The sequence below is a fragment of the Mus pahari genome, chromosome 3 (genome assembly GCF_900095145.1).
Source record: "Mus pahari chromosome 3, PAHARI_EIJ_v1.1, whole genome shotgun sequence".
In the NCBI taxonomy this organism is placed as follows: Eukaryota; Metazoa; Chordata; class Mammalia; order Rodentia; family Muridae; genus Mus; species Mus pahari.
In genome coordinates, this window is record NC_034592.1 from 46,939,874 (window position 1) to 46,966,554 (window position 26,681).

The window sequence follows — 26,681 nt, forward strand, 5'->3', positions numbered from 1 at the left end:
CTCTGTCTCTGCCTCTGTCTCTCTGTCTCTGTCTCTCTGCCTCTGCCTCTGTCTCTCTCTCTCTGTCTCTGTCTCTCTGTCTCTGTCTCTGTCTCTGTCTCTGTCTCTGTCTCTCTCTCTCTCTGTGTGTGTGTGTGTGTGTTGGAGAGTGGGGACAGGCAGAGACCAGAGAATGGTGTCCTGTGTCTTTCTCTCTGTTGACCTCTCTACCTTATGGCTCTGACAGAAGATCTTCTCACTGAACCAGAAACTCCCTGCCGTTCTGGCCAGGCTGGCTGACCAGCAAGTTCTAGAGAGTCACCCGTCTCCTTTCCTGAATACTAGAGTTATAAATAGTTATGCCTAGCTCTTTATGTGGGTACTGGAGATTTGAACTCAGGTCCTCATGAGTATAGAGCAAGCATGCTTTCCATTTAGCTCTCTCATAAGCTTCTGGGTAGTTTCTTTTTCACTGTGACATGGAGAAAGGCTACATACTCACACAGTCAGGCAGTCTGCAGAAAATGAGGGTGGCTTAGAAGCCTGGAATTACTGTAAAGACCAGCCGTTTCCCTAAATTGGGAAGCAGCTTAGGGGAGTATTTTTGGAGATTTGGATTTCCTTTCAGGATGAAATATAGGCACCTCAGAACAGTACAGTCACCTGAGATTTCCCAGGACCTGGTACAATCACTGTCTTAGCCAAGGCCTAGGCAAGTTTCCCAAAGTGCTACAGCCACTTCCGGGTCCTCTTAGTTGTTTTACCGAGTGAGTCCCAGACCACCTGGCTCGGCTACATCTCCTATATATAGAGTGAAACAACTTACAGGCGACCCATCAGACCACGCCCAAGAACCGGCATTCAGTGGGTTCCTTTTATTAAATCCGATCCAGAACTGCCTTTCCTGTGTCCTGGGAAGAGAAGAAACAAAAGCGTTCTTTCCAATCTCATTCCCAACATCAGATGGAAGGTTCTGTGAGATGGTGAAACGTGAACAGAAGGAACCGATGCTAATTGGCAGGGTCAGACAATAAATGGATCTAGCATCCTTTTGCATGCAAAGTCCTGCGTTTGCGAAATGAGGGGAGGTGTTTAGACTCACATGCTCCTGTGTGGCTTGCTCGGAGCTCATGGGGGGAAAAAAATAAACCTATACTGAGAACAGGAACTTGTCATCAAGAATGGAAATATCCTTCAGTCAGGCCCTGAGTACACAAAAGTAAGCTGCCTGGAAATCCTAGAGTTTAGCATCGCTGGATGACTTTAACTGTGTAACTGCTTAATTCTCGACTTTGCGTTCTGCGCTCTTTTCCTATAGTTTGATTTGTTGCTCTTTTACCAACTGTTTGGGTATTTTATACAGGTTGATCCTTATCATCCCCATCTACTAACAGGGATACAGAAAGTTTGGGGAGTTTTTTCCTTCCAGTTTCCAACATAAGTAACTCTGAGGCAAATCAGCTTGGGCCATGGTAGATTAACTTGAGCAGTCGCCACTGGTTTAGACTGGGCAAGAAGCTTCAGAGAGAACCGTCGTCCCTCCTATTAGGCAGAGAACAAATCTGTCAGATTGCGGGGTAGTCAATAAATCAAGCAATAAAGCCTAATTGTACGACGAACCATCTCACTGAGATAATTTTCTGAGAATAATTTTGAAGAATTAAAGATTTAAGAGACTCAGAAGTCGTGACAGCTGCTTTCTCATGCTTAACACAGAGGAGCGCGCTCACTCTGCGGGGTCAGTTCTTCCATGCGTTAGACAGAGGTCAAAGTTAAATGGAAAGCCTCTGAGGTCACTGGTGCCTGGGTGGCTACTGGTGATGTCACACTTCTGAGAAGGTGAGGGTGACCTGTAAAAGCCAGGCCAGGGCTGTTAACCTCCAGACTCAGGCGAGGAAACAGCTTCACGCTCCCCACACGGGGAACCTTTGGTCTATTCCTCACTGACTTTCCCGTTCTTTGTTTTCCCTGTTCTGCTGGTTCACAGAAGACAAATTGATATTTATTTCTCTCTGCTAATTTCCTAAATTGTGTAATTTTTAAATAACACACATTTGACACAGCTGAATTCCCTTGGTAGCGTGGGCAAAAATAAGGCATAAATCATACAACTTCCATGTTCAGATGCTGAAGATCAATAACGTGAAAGCTGCATAGAATTCTGGTAGGAATTTTAAGTATGGACAGAAAGAATGTCATTACCTTCGATCTTTAAAGGGAAAGTGTTTACAGATATGGTCTATGGGCAGGATGTATAAGCATGGCTTGCAAGGGGCTAAAGTACTAAAGCATAGCAGACCATAGGTCAGTGGAAGCTGTCCCTCAGAGCCGGCATGCAACCCAGTCAATGTGGAAGCTTCTTCAACACCAGCCTCACCAAGTCTGAGGTGCCATAAGGGGCTCTGTATCCCGAGGTGCCCAGTATGTAGGCTCCGACAGAAACCAAGGGCTTAGGTCAGTGGTTCCTGTAGAACAAGCGGTCCCATGGGCTGTTAAGATTATTTCAGAGGGAAAACCATCTGTAGAGAAAGCACTTCCTGCTAGAAGTCTTCATAATACTGATTATTCATAGCAGATTTCTAATAGTGTACTTTTTGTTGGCTTTATTTGATCCCTCTGATGCTATATTCCCTTCCCTACAATAACAATAGCTTCTCCACCAAATCCTTTCCATATGGAACCACTCTAAGATCACCTGCAAGGACATTTTTGTAAATGTTAAAGTTGAATAATTATGGGAGTACCTTATGAAGCCTTTAGTTACTTCCAATTTAAACTTAGTTAACAGGGTTGGGAATTTAGCTCAGTGGTAGCATATATCCTGGGTTTGGCCACGAACAAAATGAATTAACCAACCAACCAGCCAGCCAGCCAACCAACAAAAACCAGACTACAGTTATAACTTCATGAGTGTGGGTATTCTAACAGTTGATACACATTAATAGGTGACCATTGATTTCTTCAAATGTACAATTAGAGTGCTGGTTTGGATCATTTTTTAAACTGATGGAATTCCCTTCCCCAACAAAATCTTAAATGAACTCTAATCTATGGAAAATCCTTATCAGTGGAATGGGATTATGTTTTCTGGGGGCTCGAAAGCAAGGAACCAAAGCTCTGCCCAAATGGTCCCATTTAATCTAAGACCCCCCTGAATCCTCAGACAACATGTTGAAAATCCACCAAACTAGACACAGTCGGAAGCAAAGCTCTGAAAAAATCTGATAGAAGGCACGCAAAAAAATTGAATATCTAAACAATGATCACTTTGTTCTTTGTTTTTATGCAATGTGAACTTGGTGCAGTATAAACACAAAACTATATGAGGATCATATTTTTTCTTTCACAAGCAGTGACTAGGTACCTTTAAAAGCATAACAAATACTGACGTTGTTAACAGCCACTTGGGATATTCATCCCTAAGGAGGCACGGCTAGGAGACAATTTTGACGATAATCTTCTTAACATTAGTAAGTATTTACCAATTAAATTTTGAATGTAGCAGCTCATTCACGAAATTTTCTTCCTCTATATGGGCAAAGCTTGCAAGGTGAGCCCCAAACTCCTCACAGAATGCTTCCGCTTCTCTCCAGGATCTTTTCATCAGGACCTTTTCGCTATGAAACACCTGTAGAGCAACACAAAGCTGCCAAGTGCTCCTTTGCTTTATCCTATTGGAGGGGCTTTCGGGGCAGAAGTGGAGACTGCCTTTATGTTGAGCAAGGACTGTCTCCACTGAGCCAGACTTCTGCCCCTTTCTTAGTCATCACTGAAATTTTGATTTGAAGGAGTAACATATATCACACCAGACTATGACTAGTGCTTATGAGATTTTTCTGCTCCCTCTACCTTCCTTGGCTTCTTTTTCACTAAACCTCTTATGACAGACATAGAGCTTTCTCTTAATAAATGTTTGTCAATATAGAAGGACAATCAGGCCAAGAGACATTAAGAATGCCCTAAGGTCACACACCTACAACCCTGGCTTGGGCCCAGGATACCTTGTTTTTAGAATCCACCCACCTCTATTCTGGCAGCCTGCCTGTGGCAAGTTAGAATTCAAGAAATGACAATGACCTTGTTGGATCCATTGCAGGCAAGGATAAACAAGGCCCAAGGCCTTGAGCCGGTCTGTTTCTAGGGTCTTTGGGCCTTCGATGAGCTGACAGCTCCACGACATCTAACATCTCTGCCATGTATCAGCTGTTGTGGTACCAGGAAGCAGTTGCTTTTGGAGCATCTGATTTTGTCTTATGTTCCCGGCAGGAGGCTGAAGACCCAGAGCTCCCAATCTGGGGCCTCTGCCCCCTCGCTGTTTGTAAATAAGGTTCCTAAGCTTGACCCTCTGATGCTGCACATACAATCTCTGGCCAGCTTTCCCTGGGCTCTGATTTGCCGAGACCAGAATGAATGCCTTTCCAAACCCTGTGGACCGCAGCACAACCTTTCCATCTTTTAAATGATACGTCAAAACTTGCCTCCTTTGGGAACCTCTCCCTGAATCACTCTAAATTCATAAATCCTCCACCACACGCATCAGGCACAACTTGCATTTGTTGACATGTCAGGGTGACAGATAGTAAAAAACCACTGTACCAGGAGTCCCAAGACCCAGGGATTTATTCCAACTCTGTCAATAAATTATTGTGATCTTGGGCAAATCACTTCATCATTCTGGCTTTGGTTCACTCATTTCTGAAGTTTAACTTTTTGCTCCATGAGGTTGTATCTGGGCTCTTTGTTTGTGAGTTTTATGTAGTACATTCTTGCGTGTACATTTAAATGAAGAGCATCCAGTCGTGTTTCTGGCTACATTCCTAAGGCAGTGTTTGTGGAGTCCTGTCTGTCTCCATCTTAGATGTGCCCAGCGGGTGGGGAAGGACTTTTCCCATGGGTTTGGAGAATTTCTCCCCGTCAGATGAACCAAGAGAAGACTACCAAACATAAGACTAATTTTTAAAACGTGGGTATTTCTAATAAGACAGTTGTGGGAATTGGTTTAAAATCTCAGATCTAAAGCTGATTTGCAAGCAGCCATTTCTTCCAGGATTTCGAATGTATATCATGTGTACATCTCATAGATAGATAGAACATTCTTAATCTGGAAATTGAAGTTATTAACTACTCTTAACATCTAAAACTTGTGTGCAAGTGACATTCTTGACTTCTGACTGTTGTAAGTGGGTAGAGCATTTCATGTTCTAAACACTGCATTAAGTGACCTTCAGGCCATGTGTACACAGGGTATATAAACAAATTTATTTTGTATTTAGACTTAAGTCCCAACCCCAAGATATCTCCTTATGTATTTGTAAATATTGCAACACCGTAATCTCCAAACTTTCTTGCTGTAAGCATTTACGTATACACACACACATATATAATGTAAATATATAAAATGGAGGGGTGGCTCAGTGGTTAAGAGCACTGACTGCTCTTCCAGAGGTTCTGAGTTCAATTCCCAGCACTTACATAGTGACTCATGACTTCTACTGGGATCTGATGCCCTCTTCCGGCATACATAGAGTCAGATCATTAAAATAAATAAATAAATAAATAAATAAATAAATAAATATGTAAATAAACCTTTAGGAAAATTATGTGTGTATAAATATATATCTTTATGTAAATATATACATAGACATATAGGTACATATGTATATATACATACATAAATACACATACATACCAACCATCCGTATTACCTGGTTTGATCTTCAGGTATCTAGCAGGCTTTAAAGTCTTTCTTTAGTTTAAGAATTATTTTATAACAGTACTTTATGTGTGGGCTTATAAACACTACAGGACATCGCAATGTTAATACCCACTGAGTGCTGGCTTCCTTTATTTGCTACACGCTTGGCAATACAAACTGTCCTGACTGGCCTTTGTACTTATTATAGGCAGGAAGACAATGACTTTGCTCCTTCTTGATTGCAAATCTGGTTCAGAATGTACTGAGAACGCCACACTCTGAGGAAAGGAGGAACTGTCCTTGTCCCTCCCAGAACAGGGAGTCCTTCAGTGTTTCATTCCAGTGGACCCAAGTGGTTTGTGAGGTATAAAGCCTATAGAAGAGCGCTTTCCTAACCCCTGAGCTGGGGTAGAATATAGTCCATCTGCCACCCTGGGTAGCTGTCCTGAGCCTCAAGGGATAGGCTTGCCAGGATCCTAGGTTTCTACTGTTTCTTGCAGCCTATCTGTGAACAGTAAAGTAGACTTGCCAGACTTACGGGAGCGGTCTGCCATATTGGACTTGAACTCTGGCAGGTGAAATTGTACAAAACTTCCCACCATTTCTAGGAACTGATCAAGCATTTAGAGTCCTTTCCTAGGGTGCCTACCTAGTGCATAGGGCTCTCTCTATTCCTTGGGATTAATACTGACACATAGTATTTCTGTTTTTTAAGTGACACTGGGGATAGCTGCTGTTTTAAAAGAACCAGAATTATTTGGAATATAAATACAGGAAAGAGGCAATGGATAGGGGCTATGCATATGCTGTGTACCAGGCCCTGTGACAGAAAGCTTAGAATGAAAAAAAAAAAAAAAAAAAAAGAAAAAAAAGAAAAAAAAAGGAAGGGAACCCATGGACCAAATAAATATGCAAATAGCTTTGACATCACCTTGAAGCAACTGGCCAGACCAGTGGCTGATTCCCAATCCATATAGCAGGGGTGNTGACACTGGGGATAGCTGCTGTTTTAAAAGAACCAGAATTATTTGGAATATAAATACAGGAAAGAGGCAATGGATAGGGGCTATGCATATGCTGTATACCAGGCCCTGTGACCGAAAGCATAAAAAGAAAAAAAAAAAAAAAAAAAAGGAAGGGGACCCATGGACCAAATAAATATGCAAATAGCTTTGACATCACCTTGAAGCAACTGGCCAGACCAGTGGCTGATTCCCAATCCATATAGCAGGGGTGAAAGGGCCACCTCCCTTCAAACTCTGTTTTCTCCCAGATTTTTACTGGTGTCTTGCACAGAGACATTGCCTTAAAGTCGCTACAATCCTTCACTTCCCAGCGACCAAGTGAACTTCCTCCTCGCACGACAACGCAGCCACCGCGATTGCCTAAAAGCAGAAAACAAGCCATCTTAATACGATATGATTGGAACAATTTGTGTTCCAAAGACAGCTCTCTGGAGTGTTGAATAATTGACACATCATAATGAAGCGCCAGAGAACAACAATGGAGATGAAGAAAGATGCCTCATTGGCACAATTATCTCATTTCTCTTCATCTCTGGAGAGAAGAACAGAAAACAGGATCATGAGAGAAAAGAGGCTATGAAGCCTGAAATTTGGACATTGTCTGCTTTGAGCTCATATGGTGAATGACGGGAAGTGAGGTGCAGTTACGATGTGAAGCTGAAGGATGCCCCACCGCTCCTCATTGCGTGGATCACAATGAGAAGTGCACAACGCTCATCCCCTGAGAGCGAGGTGCATCAGGGCAAATCAGTCAGATGAATAATGGATTCAAGGCAGACAAGAAACACAACAAAGACCCAAACTCTAAGCCACAAGCCATGGAGAATGGAGAAAATGTGATAAAGTCTTGAAGTGGGATTTCAGGGGGTAGGAGGCAGAAACGGCAGCTATCAGGGAAATGAAGGGAGAGATGGCTTCTAAATGAGACACAAAGCTCACTGATCTCTCAGTGAATACTTTGTAAAATATTAGAGGTAAAACGTCTTCAGTTATGGACAAAACTTCACTTGCTCTTTTCTGTGTGTTGAACACGAAATATACTTTTTCATAGAAACAAGTGTTCAGGATTCTAATGAAGACTTTGAAGACATGGATTTATTAATTAGTCCAGGCTGGGTCTCATATTTGTGATCTTCCTTTCTCTGTCTTCTGAAACAAAAGTGTGGTCCACCATGCCTAGCCCATCCAAACAACATCTAGACTAAGTGAAGTTTCTTAAGTTTGTGCAATATGTATACAATTTATAGGACCACTGAGAACCTGCATTTCACATTCCAATGGGTATTAGTTGGAAACAATCCTGTTATAAAAATTGGATGAGACCAACAGGAACTGAGGAGCAGCCTGGGGCAGAATCCTTCCAGTTTCTGTCTGTGCCCCAGAGCTGACCCTGTGCTATAGCTCTCCATTTAGAAATTCCACCCAGAGAGAGCTGGTGCATCCCAGGAGTGCTGACACACAGGCTTACAGGAGGGACAAGCCACTTCCAGAGACAGCAAGACCAGCTAACACCACAAATAACCAGATGGCAAGTGCAAGAACAAGCAACAGAAATAAAGGCTACTTGACATCATCAGAACCCAGTTCTTCTCACCACCACAGCAAGCCCTGGATAGCCCAAAACACTGGGAAAGCAAGACTCTGTTTTAAAATCACATCTCATGATGATGACAGAGGACTTTAAGAAGGACATAAATAATTCCCTTAAAGAAATACAGGAGAACACGGGTAAACAGGTAGAAGCCCTTAAAGAGGAAACACAAAAAAATCCCTTAAGGAATTACAGGAAAGCACAACCAAACAGGTGAAGGAATTGAACAAAACCATCCAGACTCTAAAAATGGAAATAGAAACAATAAAGAAATCACAAAGGGAGGCAATGCTAGAGATAGAAAACCCAGGAAAGAGATAAGGAGTCAAATGCAAACATCACCAACAGAACACAAGAGATAGAAGAGAGAATCTCAGGGGCAGAAGATACCATAGAATACATTGACACAACAGTCAAAGAAAATGCAAGATGCAAAAAGCTTCTAACCCAAAACATCCAGGAAATCCAGGATACAATGAAAAGACCAAATCTAAGGATAATAGGTATAGAAGAGAGTGAAGATTCTCAACTTAAAGGGCCAGTAAATATCTTCAACAAAATTATAGAAGAGAACCTTCCCAACCTAAAGAAAGAGATGCCCATGAACATACAGGAAGCCTATGGAACTCCAAATAGATTGGACCAGAAAAGAAACTCCTCCTGTCACTTAATAATCAAGACACCAAAAATGCACAAAACAAAGAAAGAATATTAAAAGCAGTAAGGGGGGAAAGGTGGAGTAACATATAAAGGCAGGCCTATCAGAATTACACCAGACTTCTCACCAGAGACTATGAAAGCTAGAAGATCCTGGGGAGATGTCATACAGACCCTAAGAGAACACAAATGCCAGCCCAGGCTACTATATTCAGCAAAACTCTCAATTACCACAGATGGAGAAACTAAGATATTCCATGACAAAACCAAAATTACTCAATATCTCTCCACAAATCCTTACAGCCTTACAAAGAGTAATAGATGGGAAACACCAACACAAGGAGGGAAACTACACCCTAGAAAAAGCAAGAAAGTAATCTTTCAACGAACCCAAAAGAAGACAGTCACACAAACATAATTCCACCTCTAACAATAAAAATAACAGGAAGCAACAATCACTATTCCTCAATATCTCTTAACACCAATGAACTCAATTCTCCAATAAAAAGACATGGACTAACAGACTGGATACATAAACAGGACTCAGCAATTTGCTGCATATAGGAAATGCACCTCAAGGAAAAAGACACTACCTCAGAGCAAAAGGCTGGAAAACAATTTTCCAAGCAAATGGTCCTAAGAAACAAGCTGGAGTAACCATTCTAATATTGATGCTCTAAGATCAACAATCGACAAATGGGACCTCATAAAATTGCAAAGCTTCTATAAGGCAAAGGACACTGTCAATAGGACAAAACAGAAACCAACAGATTGAGAAAAGATCTTTATCAATCCTAATATTAAATATATACAAAGAACTCAAGAAGTTTGACTCCAAAGAACCAAATAACCCTATCAAAAATGGGGAACAGAGCTAAACAAAGAATTCTCAACTGAGGAATACTGAATGGCTGAGAAGCACCTAAAGAAATGTTCAACATCCTTAGTCTTCAGGGAAATGCAAATCAAAACAACCCTGAGATTCCACTTCATACCAGTCAGAATGGCTAAGATCAAAAACTCAGGTGATAGCAGATGCTGGCGAGGACATGGAGAAAGAGGAACACTCCTCCATTGCTGGTGAGATTGCAAGCTTGTACAACCACCTGGAAAATCAGTCTGGGGGTTCCTCAGAAAATTGGACATAGTATTACCTGAGGACCCAGCTACACCACTCCTGGAGACATATGCAGAAGATCCTCTAATATATACCATGCTCCACTATGTTCACAGCAGTCTTATTTATAATAGCCAGAAGCTGGAAAGAACTGAAATGTCCTTCAACAGAGGAATGGATACAGAAAAAATGGTACATTTACACAATGGAGTACTACTCAGCTATTAAAAACAATGATTTCATGAGATTTGCAGGCAAATGGATGGATCTAGAAAATATCATCCTGAGTGAGGTAACTCAGTCACAAAAGAATACACATGGTATGTATTCACTGATAAGTGGATATTAGGCAAATAGTGTGGAATACCCACATTATAACTCACAGACCACATGGAGCTCAAGAGGAAGGAAGACCAGAGTGGGTGCTTCAGTCCTACTTAGAAGGGGGAACAATATAATCAAGAGAATTAGAGGGTAGAAGGGACTTGGGAGGAAGAGAGAAGGGGGAGGGGGAAAAGAGGGGGCAGAATCAGGTATGGGAGGAGATGGGGGAGATGTATATAGGGTCAGGAGATTGAACAGAGGTATGTAGCAACAAGGTGGGGGATGGGGAACTGGGGGTAGTAACCAGAAAGTCCCAGATGCCAGGAAAGCAAGAGCCTCCCAGGACCTTACAGGGATGACATTAGCTGAAATACCCCACAAAGGCGAGGGAGAAACTGTTGAGATCATATCCAGAGGTTAGGCATGCCCCACCCCTCCCCAGTTGACGGATGGGGCCACCCACTCATCTCCAAAATTTTAACCCAGAATTGCTCCTGTCTAAAGGAAATACAGGGACAAAGAGTGGAACAGAGACTGAAGGAAAGGCCATCCAGAGACTGCCCCACCTTGGGATCTATCCCACATGCAGAAACCAAACCCAGACACTATTGCTGATGCCAAGAAATGCTTGCTGACAGGAGCCTGATACAGTTGTCTCCTGAGAGGCTCTGCCAGATCTTGGTCAATACAGATGCATATGCTTGCGGCCAACCATTGGACTGAGCACAGGGACCTCAATGGAAGAGTTAGGGGAAGGACTGAAGGGGTTGAAGGGGCTTTATCTGGCATCAATGGGAGGGGAGGACCCTGGTCCTATAAAGGCTTGATGCCCCAGTGTAAATGAATGCTAGGGCAGTGAAACAGGAGTGTCTGTGTTGGGGAGAACCCTCATAGAAGCAGGGTAAGGGGTATGGGATACACGGTTTGCAGAAGGGAAACTGGGAGAGGGGATAACCTTTGAAATGTAAACAAATAAAATATCCAACTTAAAACAAAACAAAACAAGTATTAGAGGAAGGAGCCATAGTTAAGGGAACATCTTCATGAGATCCAGTTGCAAGGCCATTTTTCAATTAGTGAGTGGATGGCCTAGTCCCTGTTGGGTGGTGCCATCCATGGGATGGATGTGGTCCTGGAAAGTGGTTTATAGGAAAGTATGTTGAGCAAGCCATGTGAGTAAGCCAGTAAGCAGCATCCCTCCATGGCCTCAGCCTCAGCTCCTGCCTCTAGGTTCCTGCTCAGTTTGAGTTCCTGTCTTGGCTTCCTTCAGCGATAGACTACAATGTGGAAATGTAAGCCAAATAAACCCTTTTACTCCTTAAAAACAAATTGGGTGAGACTAAGGACTGGTCTAGTTAGTTGCTTCAAGGAACAGTGCCATTGTTCCTCTTTCCCCTTGAGTCCAGGCTGATCATTCAATGAAGGAAACTGACATTCAACAACTACCAGAAAGGATGCATCTACAACATGTCCGGATACAGGGTAGGGTCTGCTCAAAGCAGCCTGGGGGTAGGGGGAGCCCAGAAGGAGCAACAGTCTGCCCAAAGAGCTCTGTCAGCAAAGAGTTTATGGGAGGTGTCATTTGAGCTGAATTTTGAAGGATGAAAAAGGAAAAGGGTTTTCAGGTGGCCTTATAAAAATCAAGTGACACCAGAGGAGAGGGTACACCTGGAGACTCCTCATGACAGTTTTGGACATAAAAGCATTTTAAAGCTATGAAGTTGTTTGGCACGAGGTATTTATCTGCTTTAATTTCCCCTTAGAAGAAATGGCCACTTTTTATTTTTAGATAGCAGGCAGCCAGAATTGTCCTTATGTATACAGACAAGCTTATGCATCAGACAGACCCACAAAGGTGAAACAAGCAGTTGTAAAGCGGGAAATACACTAAGCATGGCTTACATTGAACAAAGAAGAGTATTGGATCATACGAAGGCCAACGGACATCTACAGTGGCCCAGACGACGACTTAGACCTCACGATGGAGTTGGGATAGGGTAGGGAGGAGGTAGGCAACAGAGTTCATGACAGTGTTTTTGGGTCCAGTGAGTATAACTTTGGGATGAGGCCCGTCACCCAGCTGGATCGTAGGCCCTAGAGGGAAGGTATGTGCTTTCTGAAGTTAAGTTGAACTGTGGAACCCAGATGCAAGGCCCATAGGCACTACTACACCACTGGGCTGTTGTGGTCAGTGGGAAACAAATAGCTCATCTGGTCCCCCCCCCCATTTCCTTTGTGGCCTGCTGCTGGGGCTTCCCCACAGAGCATGGGTAGGAGGCCCTTCTAGAAAGAATGTCTAATTTGGAGCCTTAAGTCTGGGATTCTAGTCTCTGCACAAATATTTAATAACTTGACATTTGAATGGATTAATTAACCACAACAAGTCTTGTTGAAACTAGATAATCCCTTTTCTTCTCATGGGTCTTCATGAAGATCAAACGAAATCATTATTAAAAAAGGACTTTGTGAAGCAGAAAGCCAGCACCATCTTTATACTTCTTATGGGCATTTTTATTACAAAACTGGGATCCTTTTTTTTTTTTTTTTATGATACAAGTTCTGCTGTGTGTTCAAGAATGTTTAAAAGATTTGACTCAGCAAGTTTACAGTAATACTTTTTTTGTTGGCTTTGCATGTTGTCTCACTTCCCCGCATTAGACAATGATTAACTAGCTACGGTTTTAGATGCTGTGGATATTCAAAGTCATCTTCATTAGTGAGGAAGGAGATGTTTGTGGCCCACCATGAAGATGGAAAGTGCTGCGGGAGTGTTATTGGTATTCTAAAGTGGTTAACTTAATGTATCATTTGACCCAAATTTTAGTGTCTCAGCCCCAGAGCAGCAGTAAACTGGTGTAATAAAGGGATGTTGGGCTAAGGGAGACACACAAGGAATTTGTAAGTCAGTTTGTGGGGAAACTTGCCGAGCCAAATAAGGGAGGGATAGAAAAAAGGGGTAGAGACAGCCTTCTCCCAAAACACTGCTCTTCCTTTGGATAATCCACTTCCCATTGGAGAAGGACAAATACCATCCCTCTCCTCATTGGTGAACCTTAAATCTCACATTTGAATGCATTCTCTTGACCCACCATTCCGCCCTGCTCCCCTTCGCCATCTCCCTAAACCACCAGCAGAGAGACTTCCTGTAACTATGAAACTCAAATTCATGATTCTAGACTTTCCCATGCGCGGCAGCTAATCACAGAAAGTGAATTGAGCTGTGGAAGCTATCAACTTTGATCTTTCTGGTCAAATCATTAGGCATAAGCCAACCAAATCAAGCCAGTTGTGGTCTCAGGGCAGGAAGGAATTGTTCTGGTGTCTCTAGAGAGTAATTTGACTTGGTCTGGTGAGTTGCTTCCAACTCCCTTCCACTGGTCTCACACATTCTTACTTCTCAAGTCTCTACCTGCCTCACCTTCCCTCTCCCCTTTCCCCTCTTCTACAGCAAGACAGAGCTTCTGGGACAGGGAAGGCAAGCTTTGCTGAATACCCCCAATCTGCTTAGCATGGTGTCGTCCACTCTGTGCAGTCTTTCTACTGTTTAATTTCTAAAACTCTCAGAGGCAGAGACTGTGGTAGCATTTTCTGATAGTAAAATTGAGGCTCGAAGATGTTATAACTTGCCTCAGGCTGCAGACTTAGAGCACTTGATCCTGGCCTAGAAACTGGACTTATCAGAGTCTAACTGTGAGGTGGTACTGAGACCCAGAGATGTATACACAGCTCCTAAAGGAATAAGTTCCCTCGAGGCTCTGGCCCCTCTGTTACTGCTTAGGTCTCATCAGCTTGACATGAAGTGACACATATCTGTGAGGAGGGAGCCTCAGTTGAGGGCTTTCCTCCATCAGATTGGCCTGTGGTCGTGTCTGTGAGGCATTTTCTTGATTGCTAATTAATGCAGGAGGTCCAGCCCACTGTGGATGGTGCCATCCCTGGGCAAGTAGACCTAGGCAGCAAAGAAAGGTGACCAAGCCAGAGTGAACAAGCCACTAAGCAGCGTCCCGTCAAGGTCTCTGCTTCAGTTCCTGTCTCCAGGTTCCTGTCTTGAGTTCTTTGATGATGGACTGTTATGACTGGAAGGTGTAAGCCCCATAAACATTTTCCTTCTGTCTTACATAAGCAACTCTTATACGGGCAAACATTCAACTGGGGATGGTTTACAATTTCAGTGGTTCCGTCCATTATCATCATGACAGGAAGTATGGTGGCATACAGGCAGATGTGAAGCTGGAAAAATTCTACATCTTAATCTGAAGTCAGCCAGGAGGAGACTGTCTCCCACAGACAGCCAGGAGGAGGCCTCTGATTCCACACTGGGCAGATTTTGAGCATAGGAGACCTCAAAGCCCATCTACACGGTGACACACTTCCTCCAAAAAGGCCACACCTACTCCAATAAGGCCACACCTCCTAATAGTGCCACTCTTTATGGCCAAGCATTCAAACACATGAGTCTATGGGGGCCATAACTATTCAAACCACCACATTTCCTGAGTTGCTTTTGGTCAGTCTTTAAGAAAGGCTAGTGAGAATAGGCCTCCTCTTGTACCAAGTTCACATCCTGTGTACCACCCACCTCCAGTACTCCCCACCCAGCATGGTTCTCTCCTTGTATAGCCACAAGATCCCCTTGAAGAACACCTATCACTGGTTACCTTGCGTGGCTATGAAGCAACCTGCAAATGTGCTCAGAAACAAGGCTGAGCACATACTCAGTACGTGGCATTTCATTTCAAAACCCAGAGGACCCTTAAACCTGACCTTGCTGACCATGGTTTATCAATGTGATGGGTTTTCTAGCCCTTGCTCTGTGAAGGGCACCTTGAAGGATACAAGTCTGTCTGGCTTTGCTGGCATCCAGTAGTCCTTAACTGGCAGGTTTCAACTGGTTTGGAAGAACTAGGGCCCAGGTACCCTGTATGGTTCTACATGACTGATCTAGGAATGGTCCTGATGCAGAGCTGAAGTTGCAGAGTGCCATGAAATAGTGATTTCAGGCCTTCTTTTAATCTGTTGGGACACATCTGAAGCCCACACTTACCCTAGAAAAGCTTTCTGCCGTCTTACCAGGAGATGACCTCCTGTTTGCCCCTGTAGGGCTGTCTCCACTTATTGGATCTGTTATCTCAGATCAAAGAACATTTCTGTTTCTATGAATTATTCCCTCTCTCTTTAATCAGTAGCAATGGCTAGTGTGGTTCAAAACTAGGTTTGGTGGCTTACGGAATGTTCTACTTCTCTGGAGAGTCCTTTTGCTGTTTTTTTAAAAAAGGAAAATGTCAGAGTTTCCTGGTGTTGAGAGACTTAAAGATTGTGACATAAAAGAAAATACATATAAAAGGCAAATTGAGCAATAAATCTGTGGTCCTGAACTGAAACTGAAATTATGGGCTTGAAAAAATTATTTTATCCTCACACGTGCAGTGCAAGCAAACATAGAGGCAACACATTTCCCAGACATGTCCAAGGAAATAGCTGATAAACAAGAACAAGCTCACAGCGAGCCCCCTTATGGCCAGATCAGTGTAGAGATTACATTTCTTCCCATCAAAAGAAAATCCAGGGCTTCCTGAAGACCTGGTGCAGGAATTCATTTCTGGTCATAGTGACAGCAAGGACATGTGGAAGACTGCAAAGGTTGCATCCTTGAAGACAATGCCATCCAACAGATAGGGCATGAGTTTTAGGAACAGCTGCAGTGGATGGAGACAGACCAATGCTTAAAGCACTTACTTCATTGTGAGGCTGGAGGCACCCCTTAGCCTCCAATTGCTCACTGCTGGAGGACACTAGCTAGGAAATAATCCTTTTGGAAACTAGGAAGAGATATATGCGAAGCATCTATGCTGGCTTTCCTATAACATCTGTACCACAAAGCAAAGAAAAAATTCACTGTAAAGAATTGCTTTCTTAGGGAAATATCCCGGCTATAAATTGAGACACTTAGAATAGGCCAGGGGTGCAGTTTGGTAGAGGAGCCCTTCCTTACCAGGAAAAGACCCTGAGTTTAGTCCCCAGACCAAAACAAACACCAACAAAACCGTACTCTGTCAAATCAACAAATCTACATGTTGATCATCAAAAACTTCCTGTCACAAAGAGAAAATTGGACATTCTGATACTCTACACAGAACAAGTAACTGCCTAAAAATAGTTTTTCTAAAGTAAAATAAACCTCAATATTGATCAGGTCTTTGATAAACAATGAGGTGTGGACTTTAGAAAATATATAGGATGAATAACCCTCTTACATCAGTAGACACACTACAAAAGGAAAAAGGGATGGATAAAAAACCTAGATGTTAAAACAAACTTTAGGAGACTTTACTAATAAATTATAGTATGTAAATGTTATTTAGATCCTTATCCAACAAACCTTAAATATACTGCATAGTAGTTAGAATATATATGTGCCTGCATATCTATCTATCTAACTATCTATCTATCTATCTATCTATCTATCTATCTATCTATCTATCTAATTTAGATATTTGAGCATTAACTGAAAGATTTATGACATTAAAGAATTATAGTTTCCTGGAAATCAGTTTGGCAGTTCCTCATAAAATTGGACATAGTACTACCTGAGGATCCAGCTATACCACTCCTGGGCATATACCTAGAAGATGTTCCAACATGTAATAAGGACACATGCTCTACTATGTTCATAGTCGTCTTATTTATAATAGACAGAAGCTGGAAAGAACCCAGATGTCCTTCAACAGAGGAATGGATATAGAAAATGTGGTACATTTATAAAATGGAGTACTACTCAGCTATTAAAAACAATTAATTCATGAAATTGTTAGGTAAATGGATAGAACTAGAAAATATCATCCTGAGTGAAGTAATCCAATTGCAAAAGAATATACATGGTATGCACTCACTGATAAGTGAATATTAGCCCAGAAGCTGGGAATACCCAAGATACAATTCACAGACCGTGCATGAAGCTCAAGAAGAAGGAAGACCAAAGTGTGGGTGCTTCGGTCCTTCTTAGAAGGAGAACAAAATACTCACAGGAGCAAATATGGAGATAAAGTGTAGAGCAGAGACTGAAGGAAAGGCCATCCAGAGACTGTCCCACCTGGGGATTCATCCCATATACAGTTACCAAACCCAGACACTATTGTGGATGTCAAGAAGTGCTTGCTAACAGGAGCCTGATATGGCTGTCTCCTGAGGGGCCTGCCTGAGCCTTACAAATACAGAGGTGATTGTCCACAGCCAACCACTGGACTGAGTGTGGGCTCCCCAATAGAGGAATTAGAGAAAGGACTGAAGGAGTTGTAGGTGTTTGCAACCCCATAGGAAGAACAACAATACCAACCAACCAGACACTTCAGAGCTCCCAGGGACTAAGCCATCAACAAAGGAGTACACATGGCTCCAACTGCATATGTAGCAGAGGATGGGAGGAGAGGTCCTTGGTCCTATGAAGGCTTGATAGATGCCCCAGTGTAGGGGAATAGAGGGTGGGGAGGTGGAAGTGGGTGGGTAAGTGAAGGAACACCCTCATAGAAGCAGGGGGAAGGAGGATGGGATAGGAGATCTCCGGGAGGGGGGGGGGGAACGGGAAAGGGAATAAGATTTGAAATGTAAATAAAGAAAATATCCAATAAAAAAGAAAAAAAAGAATTATAGTTTCAAATGTGATCTTGGTAGTATGTTTTTGACAGGGAAGTCCTTGCATTTTAGTGACAATATTGTGATATTTGTGGATGAAATATTCTGACATCTGAGATCTGTTTCAAGAAAAGGCTCAGACAGGACTGGGGTTAGAACTGAAACGACGATCCAATTATTGCTTAATGGTTCATTACAATATTTAATGAACATAAGACCAAGTTGAAAAACATGGCTGAATTGTGCTATCCTCGTGGGCTGCTCATCTTGTGGGTGTACCTTAAGGACAGCCTTGGTTGAGTTTATAAAAAGCTTTGGCTTCCCTTCAGTGGTCAATTTAGGTAGTCAGTTGGTGCTGGATTAAGAGTCTGCCATGGGGCCTGAGCTAATGGATTCTTTTGTGACAGGCAGGAGAGGAGATGTGATTTAAGGTGGTGTTTCTACAAGCTGCAATTTAAAAGGAAAAGGGAAACACAGGGCCTTTTATATTGCTATTTTCCCCAGAAACAATTTACATTTTCATCTTATTCAGAGACAATTTACTCCGTGTCAGTCAGCACGTGCAGCCCTGCCGAGCATCGCAGCATTATTTTTGCTTCAGGGAAAAGAGAGAAGAGTAATGCCACTCAAATAAATTACAGCAGAAACTTATGAATGACAGGACGCTGCGCTTCATTTCCAGATTTTAGACATCTAAATATGCCCCGAGGAAGTTAACACGGGAAACCAAAAATTTCGTCGGCTCAAAATGTATTAATTTATTTTGACAGGTATAGACACTCCTAACAAAATTCCAGGATACAGACGTGATCCTTGAATGGCTTCTTCTTGGCAGCACGGTGCTACAAAGTGACACAGTGGCGTTCAGAATCCAGAAGGAGGGGACTATTCCATAACATGGGCCATGGCGCTTCCTATATCTGAGCTGTGTAAAGTCAACAGAGTCCTTAAGCCAATGTGTACACACATGCGCGTGCGTGTGCGCGCGCACACACATACAATTTGTTGTAATAACACACACAAAAAATGACTAAACATTTAAAATCGTAATTTTAAGTCTGCAGAAAGTAAGATGGGATGGCAAATGTTCCTGTACAACCCCTTCCTGCTACCTGTACAGTCTCCCTCACGATAGAATGTCGCACCACAGTGACACATTTGTCACAACTGATGAACCCACAGTGACACATTGCAATCACCCAGAGCCCCTTCTCATCCCTACTAGGCACTTCACTTATACAGGAGAAAATACAGGTCTACATTTCTATATCATTTTCCTTGTGAGGCAAGGCCAGTTGGCAAAATCCTCCTTCAATTCTTATCTTGTAAAAATAGTTCTCCTTCAGTGTCAGAGAATAATTTCACAGAGCAAGAACTCTTAGGGGCTTCCCTCCCACCTTCATCACCAGATATTTCACACACTCCCTGCCTGTCTGCCTGATTTCTGAAGAAGTCAGGAGTAATTCTTATCTTTTCTCCTGGGCATTGAAGGGGCTTTCTCACTATGGCTCCTTTGCCTTTTATTTATCCAAAGTTGAAAATGATATGTGTAGATTCTTAAGTCATCTGGGAAATGAAATTAAAACTACTTTGAGATTTCATCTTTTACCTGGGATGGGCTCAGATCAATAAAACAAACAACAGGCCATGCTGAGAAGAACGTGGGGTAAGGGGAGCACTCCTCCATTGTCGGTGGAGTGCAAATGTACAGCCATTATGGAAATTGGCGTGTCAGTTCCTCAGAAAGGTGGGAATTGATCTATCTCAGCATCTACCTATACTGTACACTTAGGCATACACTCAAAGGATGCCTCATCTTACCACAGAGACACTTGCTCAACCATGGTCATTGCTGCTCTGTGCACAATACCCAGAAGCTGGAAACAACTAGATGTCCTTCAACAAGAAATGGATAAAGAAAATGTGATATATTTACACAAGGGAGTATTACTCAGCTCTTAAAAAAATGAAATCATAAAATTTGCAGGTAAACGGATGAAACTACATAAAAAAAATCCTGAGTGAAGTAAGCCAGACTCAGAAAGACAAATACCGTACATATTTGCTTGTATGTGGATATTAGCTGTTAAATCAATTAAATCAGTGATAACTGTCTTAGTTAGGGTTTCTATCGCTAGGAAGAGACACCATGACCACTGCAACTCTTGTAAAGAAAAATATTTAATTGGGGCTGGCTTATAGTCCCGAAGTTTAGTTCATTGTCATCATGATGGGAAACAAGGCAGCATGCAGGCAGATATGATGCTGGAGAGGGAGCTGAGTTCTACTTCTTCCTGTTGGCCTGACACTGGGCCTGACTTGAGCATCTGAGACCTCGAAACCCAACCCCAGTGACATACTTCCTCCAACAAAGCCGCATCTACTTCAATAAAGTGCCACTCTCTATGGGTCTATGGGGGCCATTTTCATTCAAACCACCATGACAATCAATGTGCAATCCATAGAGCCACAAAGGTTAGGTATATAGAGAGGGACTGGGGACAGGGAACAAATAAATTTCCCTAGGAAAGTGAAATAGACTAGATAGCTATAGATGGAAGGTAGCAGAGGCAGGAATGGGAGCATCAAGCAGGAAATGGGAGAGGAGAGAAAGATGAGGGAGGGGATAGAGGGAGAGACAGCTCAAATTAAGGGCCATTGAGGAGCAGTGTGCAAATCTTTGAAGTTGAAGCTTTGCAAAATATATATACATGTTTATGAAGGTGATAGAAATATAAATCTCCCAATAATGGGGGCAAACAAAGCCCCATTTGAACATCCTTGTCACCAAATGAACCTTATTGGGAATGGGCTGTATCTAATTGAGTTGTTGACCAAAAAGGGTCTCCTGGGAATCCCCAAACAACCCACCCTGAGGCCAAGATTGTTCCCCATGAACTGACAACACGGTCCTGTTGCTGAGGGCGACCCCTGCACAACTCACTGAACACGGAGGAGGTGAGCCGGAGCCTATCTAGAGTTTTCACACCTGCGAGTTCGTGTTCTTGGTACTAGAAGACACTCTGCACGCTGTAAAAGTACCTTTTATTCCTCTGATGTAACTGTCATCTTGGAGGCTAACCTAGGCCTAGTCCTGGAAGCTTCTAGCCTCCATACAATCTAATCTAGCTCTAGGCTGTTTTCAGCCTTTGAGACTTACTGCTGGGTAAGCTCACCCTTCCTAGGGCTTTCTGAGCTCTGACTGGCTGATCAACTCAACTGTTCTACTGTAGGAACATAACAATAAGATTACTCCTAATGGCAGTCAGTGCTTTGTTCAACCATCATCACAGAAGCTACCTCCTACAGCAGATGGGACCAAACGAACGAACAAACAAGCAAACAAACAAACAAAACCCCACAGACCCACAGTCAGACACTATTGTAACATTATTGTAGCCCATATTAACTGGGTTGGTGTTTATGCACAAAGTGGAAGACAGAGTCCTTGGAACACTCATCTCTAAATGGAATACCTTCATCAAATCCCGCAAGGATCAGGGAACCCCACAGAAGAGGAAGCAGAGAGTGTAAGAGCCAGAGGGAATGGAGGGCACCACGGAAACAAGGGCTCAGGAGCATAGCAGGACTGAGCCACGTATGAACTCAAAGACTGAGGCAGCATGGTGCCTGCACAGGTCTGTACTAGAAGGGGTCCTAGAGCTGAAAGGAGAGGTGGGCACATGCCCCCATCCCTACCCTATTTCCAACTGATAACCACGTGTAAAGGAAAGATTAGTTTTCTCCCAGGAAGTCTCACTGGGGAAACGAACGACTCTTAAGGGCAGACTGCATGTCCAGCAGTAGATGCCAGCAGTAGAAAACTAGCTCAATGGCCTCTTTGAGGGCTCCTTGTCTCATGATGTCATGTTGGATCTTTTTTCTTTTAAGAATATTTTCATTTTGGTTTATCTTTTGATATAGGTCCTTTGTGCATCTATATGGCTTCTGGTTTTCTGTTTTTATGAGATTCTGGAGTATGCAAATGAGTCTTTGGTTCTCTGCATATTTCTTGTGCCTTTCCTTGGGCTTTTCCCTCCTATTTGTATTGTATGCTGGGTTGAAAGTCTTTGGAAAGCACAGCTATTTAAACCATGTAGCTAACAAAGAGAATATAAATGTCCATCTTTGATCTTTCCATGTTATTTTTTTTCCCTTAATTCAGGCGGTCTAGAGGAACGATTTTAAAGCATTTAAAGCTGGGTTATAAGGTGTTAAAAAACAGAGACTAAGCCAGCCTTTCCTTTGGGGTCTTATACTTTTCCAGAGTAATCACGTAGTGGCTGGCCCATTCCAGAATGAGAGTGTATACATCTAGAGTATATAGCTGAGGGATCCTAACAGGCTAGCCCAGGGATTCTAGACTTAAGTGAGATATTACACATTGCGATAAGAAAGGCTAAGATTAAGAAGCAGACACTGTAAAATTTCATTTGATCCTCACAAAAATGTAATAAGGTAGACACTATTACCTTTAATACTTTATCTTAATCATAAAAAAACAGAGATGGAGAAAGTAACTTTCCTAAAATCATCGCACCTTGAATATGACTCAGTAGTGGATACTCTGTACATATTAAGCTATCCCTCACATGATTTCTCGTGGCTATTAGTCTCATCTTAATATCTTCAGTGAAGACAAGCATTTTTGGTTTTAAGGATGGAGCCTGGAATCTCATGCAGGCTAGACAAGCACTAGCTATATCCACAGCCAAGCAGTTCTGATCTTCATATTTACTTGAGCCAAACTGTTAGGCTTCCCACACCTAGAGAATAAGGGGAAAATCTTGAGCTTAAAATTTTAAGATGCGGAGAGATAGCTCAGAAGTTAAGAGCACTGACTATTCTTCCAGAGGTCTTGAGTTCAATTCCCAGCAACCACATGATGGCTCACAACCATCTGCAATGGGATCTGATGCCCTCTTCTGGTGTGTCTGAAGACAGCGACAGTGTCCTCATATAAAACAAACAAACAAATCTTTAAAAAACTGTTCAGCTGTGGTTTCACTGCCTTTGGCCTTATGTTTCATAATTCATCTCCATATAACTTACCCTCTAGTCACATGGAATCAGAAATCTTTCAGCATTGCTTTGTGATTCCTTGGCTCTGTAGTTTTCCAAACAGTAAATTCTATTTCCATAGACATCAAATTCTACCATATTATTTTTATTGGAGGTGGAACAGTCCTTCCTCTGTGGAAGTCTATGATAACTCATTACCAATCTTTCTGGCGTTAACCATTAGAGTGCTGTATTTCATATTTTATACAACACTCAACCCTCATGTTTCTATTGCTGGAGCCTGAATGGGAATGTCCTTTCAAAATTGACATGCTGAAAACTAATATCTATTGAGATACTAAAATTACTGATTTACAAATACTGGTGTAAAAACTTCTTCAGGACAGACCACTAAGTTAAAAAAAGAAAAGACTGCGATTAGACAAACGATGCAGTGTTTAAGAGGTTTGTCTGTTCTTCTATAGGACCTGGGCTCAACTCCCAGCACCCATGTGCTGGGTCACATCCATAGTTAACTCCAGTTACAGGGGATCTGAAACTCTTCTGCCTTCTGTGGGTACCAGTCAAGCAAATGATGGGTGGACATGTGTAGGAGGAATCTAAGTCCTTTTACTCACAGATAAGCAGTAGGGGAACCAGGAATGTTAAACCCATAGGTTTATCTCTTATAGGGAGAGATGTGTAACCTGTTTTTTGCTGAGAAGCCTGGAAGTGGATGCAGACAGTCACCTGGTGACATTTGCACTGTGTGTGTGTGTGTGTGTGTGTGTGTGTGTGTGTGTGTGTCACACTGAGTCCTTCCCCGGTCTGTTATCTTGAACCTGTTCCCTAGTTAATCTACAGAACTCATCTTTATGGAAGAGGTCATTTGTATTTTACAAAGAATTTTGATGTAGTCATGTCTTAAGCTTTGTTATGCATGTGGGAGTTAGTTAATTATCACCAGGAAACCTTTTCCAAATTGTGCTACATTTAAATATGCCTAAAATAAACTACTTTGAGTCAGATTCTTGAAGTTTGAACCAAAATGGGTCATGTTGAACCGAACTGTCTTTCTGTCTATTGTGGATCAATACTCTGATAACTATAATGTCTGCAGAGACCCCTATAGACACATATGTAGGCAACATAGCTGCACACAAACCATATAATAAAAGACTGTAAACACATACACCCAAACCAGTGGGATGGCACTAGTTAACAGTGGAAAGTGTTGGCGTTAGGAGGTGAGGGGAGGACAAATAGCCTCATTTTTCTTACTGTACTTCTCTTTCTTAAAAGACCTACATAATTCATATATAATTCATCTCAACAGCTAAGGCTAGAGTAAACATAGGTGTGCTTAATTGATGCAAGATTATAGATACAGATTGGAATTGATCAGGGAAACTCGTGACATATAGTCATGTTATCCATAGTGAGAATTACTGACAACTTCATCCTTCAATTTTATAAACCAGTGACACTTTACATATCATTGTTTTGGAGTTAAAATTAGGAATTAATCTCTGGCTAGACTTTTATAGTAAGGGAAATAAAGAGGGGGAGGGACTGGCTGGCAAGATGGCTAAATAGATAAGACATCTGCTACCAATCCTGAGAAGGTGAGTTCCACCTGGGACCTGCATGATCTTTCAAGTTCTCCTCTGATACTTGCTCTGTGGCTCACACATACTATAAAAACAAAACAAAACCCAAGTATGTGGCTTTTTAAACATGATCTCTATATAGTCCAAGCTGTTCTCCAGCTTCCTACGTAGCCCACGCTAACCTCCAACTCATGCACTTTCTGCTTCAGCCTCACTCCAGTGCCGGGATCACAGGAATGTTGTGTGCACCTTTCCTTGAGTTGTCTCGTTTCACAGTTCACTAGTACTCATTCCACTCTTTAGCCTGGTTTCTGGATGGACAGATAGATTTGTACAAAGATCCCATGACCTTCTGCGAGGATACAGCTTGAGCCCTCACACACATTTCCTTCAGATACAGAGGAGATCAACTGCCTCCTTTGTACCGTTGAAACATCACAGACAAGAAGTGGACCAAGCCTTCCAAATGTATTTATGCTGAAATAAGGAAGGAATGTATAGTCTAGGCTTTCAACCTAGGCTTCCCCAGCACCTGAAGATTATTCTTACAAGGGTTCTACTGTAGTATGTGGACAAAGCCATGAGCATTTCGGAAATTGGTCAACCAGGCACAGATTTGTGCACTGGGACTCAGATGAACTAATAGGGCTAGTAGCTTTGGTATCAGAACTTCAGGAATCCATGAAGACCCACAAGAATAGCATTCCAGTAATGGTCCTATATTCCCCAGGGATGCCATGTGGTAACAACTGTGAACTGGTTAGATTTCTTATACCTGGATTACTCTAAACTGGCCCATTTCTTATACCTGGATTACTCTAGACGGGTTAATCCCTTGTGATTCATGTACTGTAAGGAGGGTCTGTAGGGAAAGATGTAAGGAAGACAAAACTTTCCAATAACTAAGGCAAGCGTGGTCTCCAGCGATAGCTAAATCCCTGAAAATATCATGATACATATAAACTTTAAAATGACCACCCTGTGTTGCCTTATGTAGATCTGTAATGATCATTCTGGTGACACGAGATATTAAGAAAACATTAATGGAGGAAACGACCAAAGGTAGAGGGCATTTGGAATCAAGGAGAAAGGTTTGCAGGGGTGAGGGTGGGAGTGGGGTGAGCTGGGATTATGAGGGACTACTCACTGGGTTGATGTGTGTTCCAGTATGTGTACCGCACCGGCTCCCTCTGTCCCACGGTCTTCCAAGTGTACTCTCCCGTATTGCTCTGGTCTTGAAGAGCAATCCAAAAATAACTGTCCTTTTCTGCCACACTACTGATCAAACTGGTAATAAAAGCTTGTTCAAATCTTGATAGGAAAAAAAGTAAATTGTTATACTAAGTTTCTAGACGATTAAAAAATGTCATTAAAGCGTAATAAAGTGCACAGGATGGAACCTGAGTAAGCAGTTCTTGTGAATTCTCTAGAACACAGAACCAGGAAAAACACAAAGACTTTTGTATTGTTAATAGACATTAAATATCAGTGCAACTCCGGAGATACAGGAGTGGAGAGAACGTGACTCCCTAAGATTTGACTCTTGTAACTGTCCCAAGGGCCAGAGCCCAGGTCTGATTCTGCTGTGAAATGGCTGCCTTCATACCCTCAGCAATGCATCTCTTGGAGAAAGATGTCTATTTTGTATGTAGGCTGCACACCACACACTGTACGCATGGGTTAGGAGAGACAGAAGGGAGAGGGAGGACTTTATGCTTTCCTGAATGTGCATTTTCTACCACGTAGCCTTCTCCCCACACTCGCTTAGTAAGAAGGAAAGTGGAGGAACAATGCTATGCCTCCCGAATCAGTCTGTGCACGGGCATATGGAGTCTTTGGCTTATTCAAATGTGTTCAAACGTGTATTTTGACTGAAGATAAATTTCAACACATCCAAGGCATTCCACCCACTCACATTTCCCCTAAGCAGCTGAATGAATTTGCTCCCAATGATTGTTGGCAATGCTCCCTTTCAAATAGAGATACATCCAAAACAGATGCAGACAGCTTGTGTATACATGCTTATACACACACACACACACACACACACACA

General features: G+C 42.4%; 1 protein-coding gene across 1 annotated transcript in view; it reads right to left on the minus strand.

Moving 5' to 3' along the window:
* The window catches only part of Pla2r1 (phospholipase A2 receptor 1), a 126,618-nt gene that overhangs the window by 35,192 nt on the left and 64,745 nt on the right, over nt 1-26,681 (minus strand). Inside the window, exons 11-14 of the mRNA XM_021194027.1 lie at nt 25,776-25,939; nt 6,857-7,059; nt 3,462-3,607; nt 806-890 (exon numbers count right to left, since the gene is read on the minus strand). Of these exons, the coding sequence (XP_021049686.1) occupies nt 806-890; nt 3,462-3,607; nt 6,857-7,059; nt 25,776-25,939 (598 nt within the window). The remainder of the gene's footprint in view (nt 1-805; nt 891-3,461; nt 3,608-6,856; nt 7,060-25,775; nt 25,940-26,681) is intronic.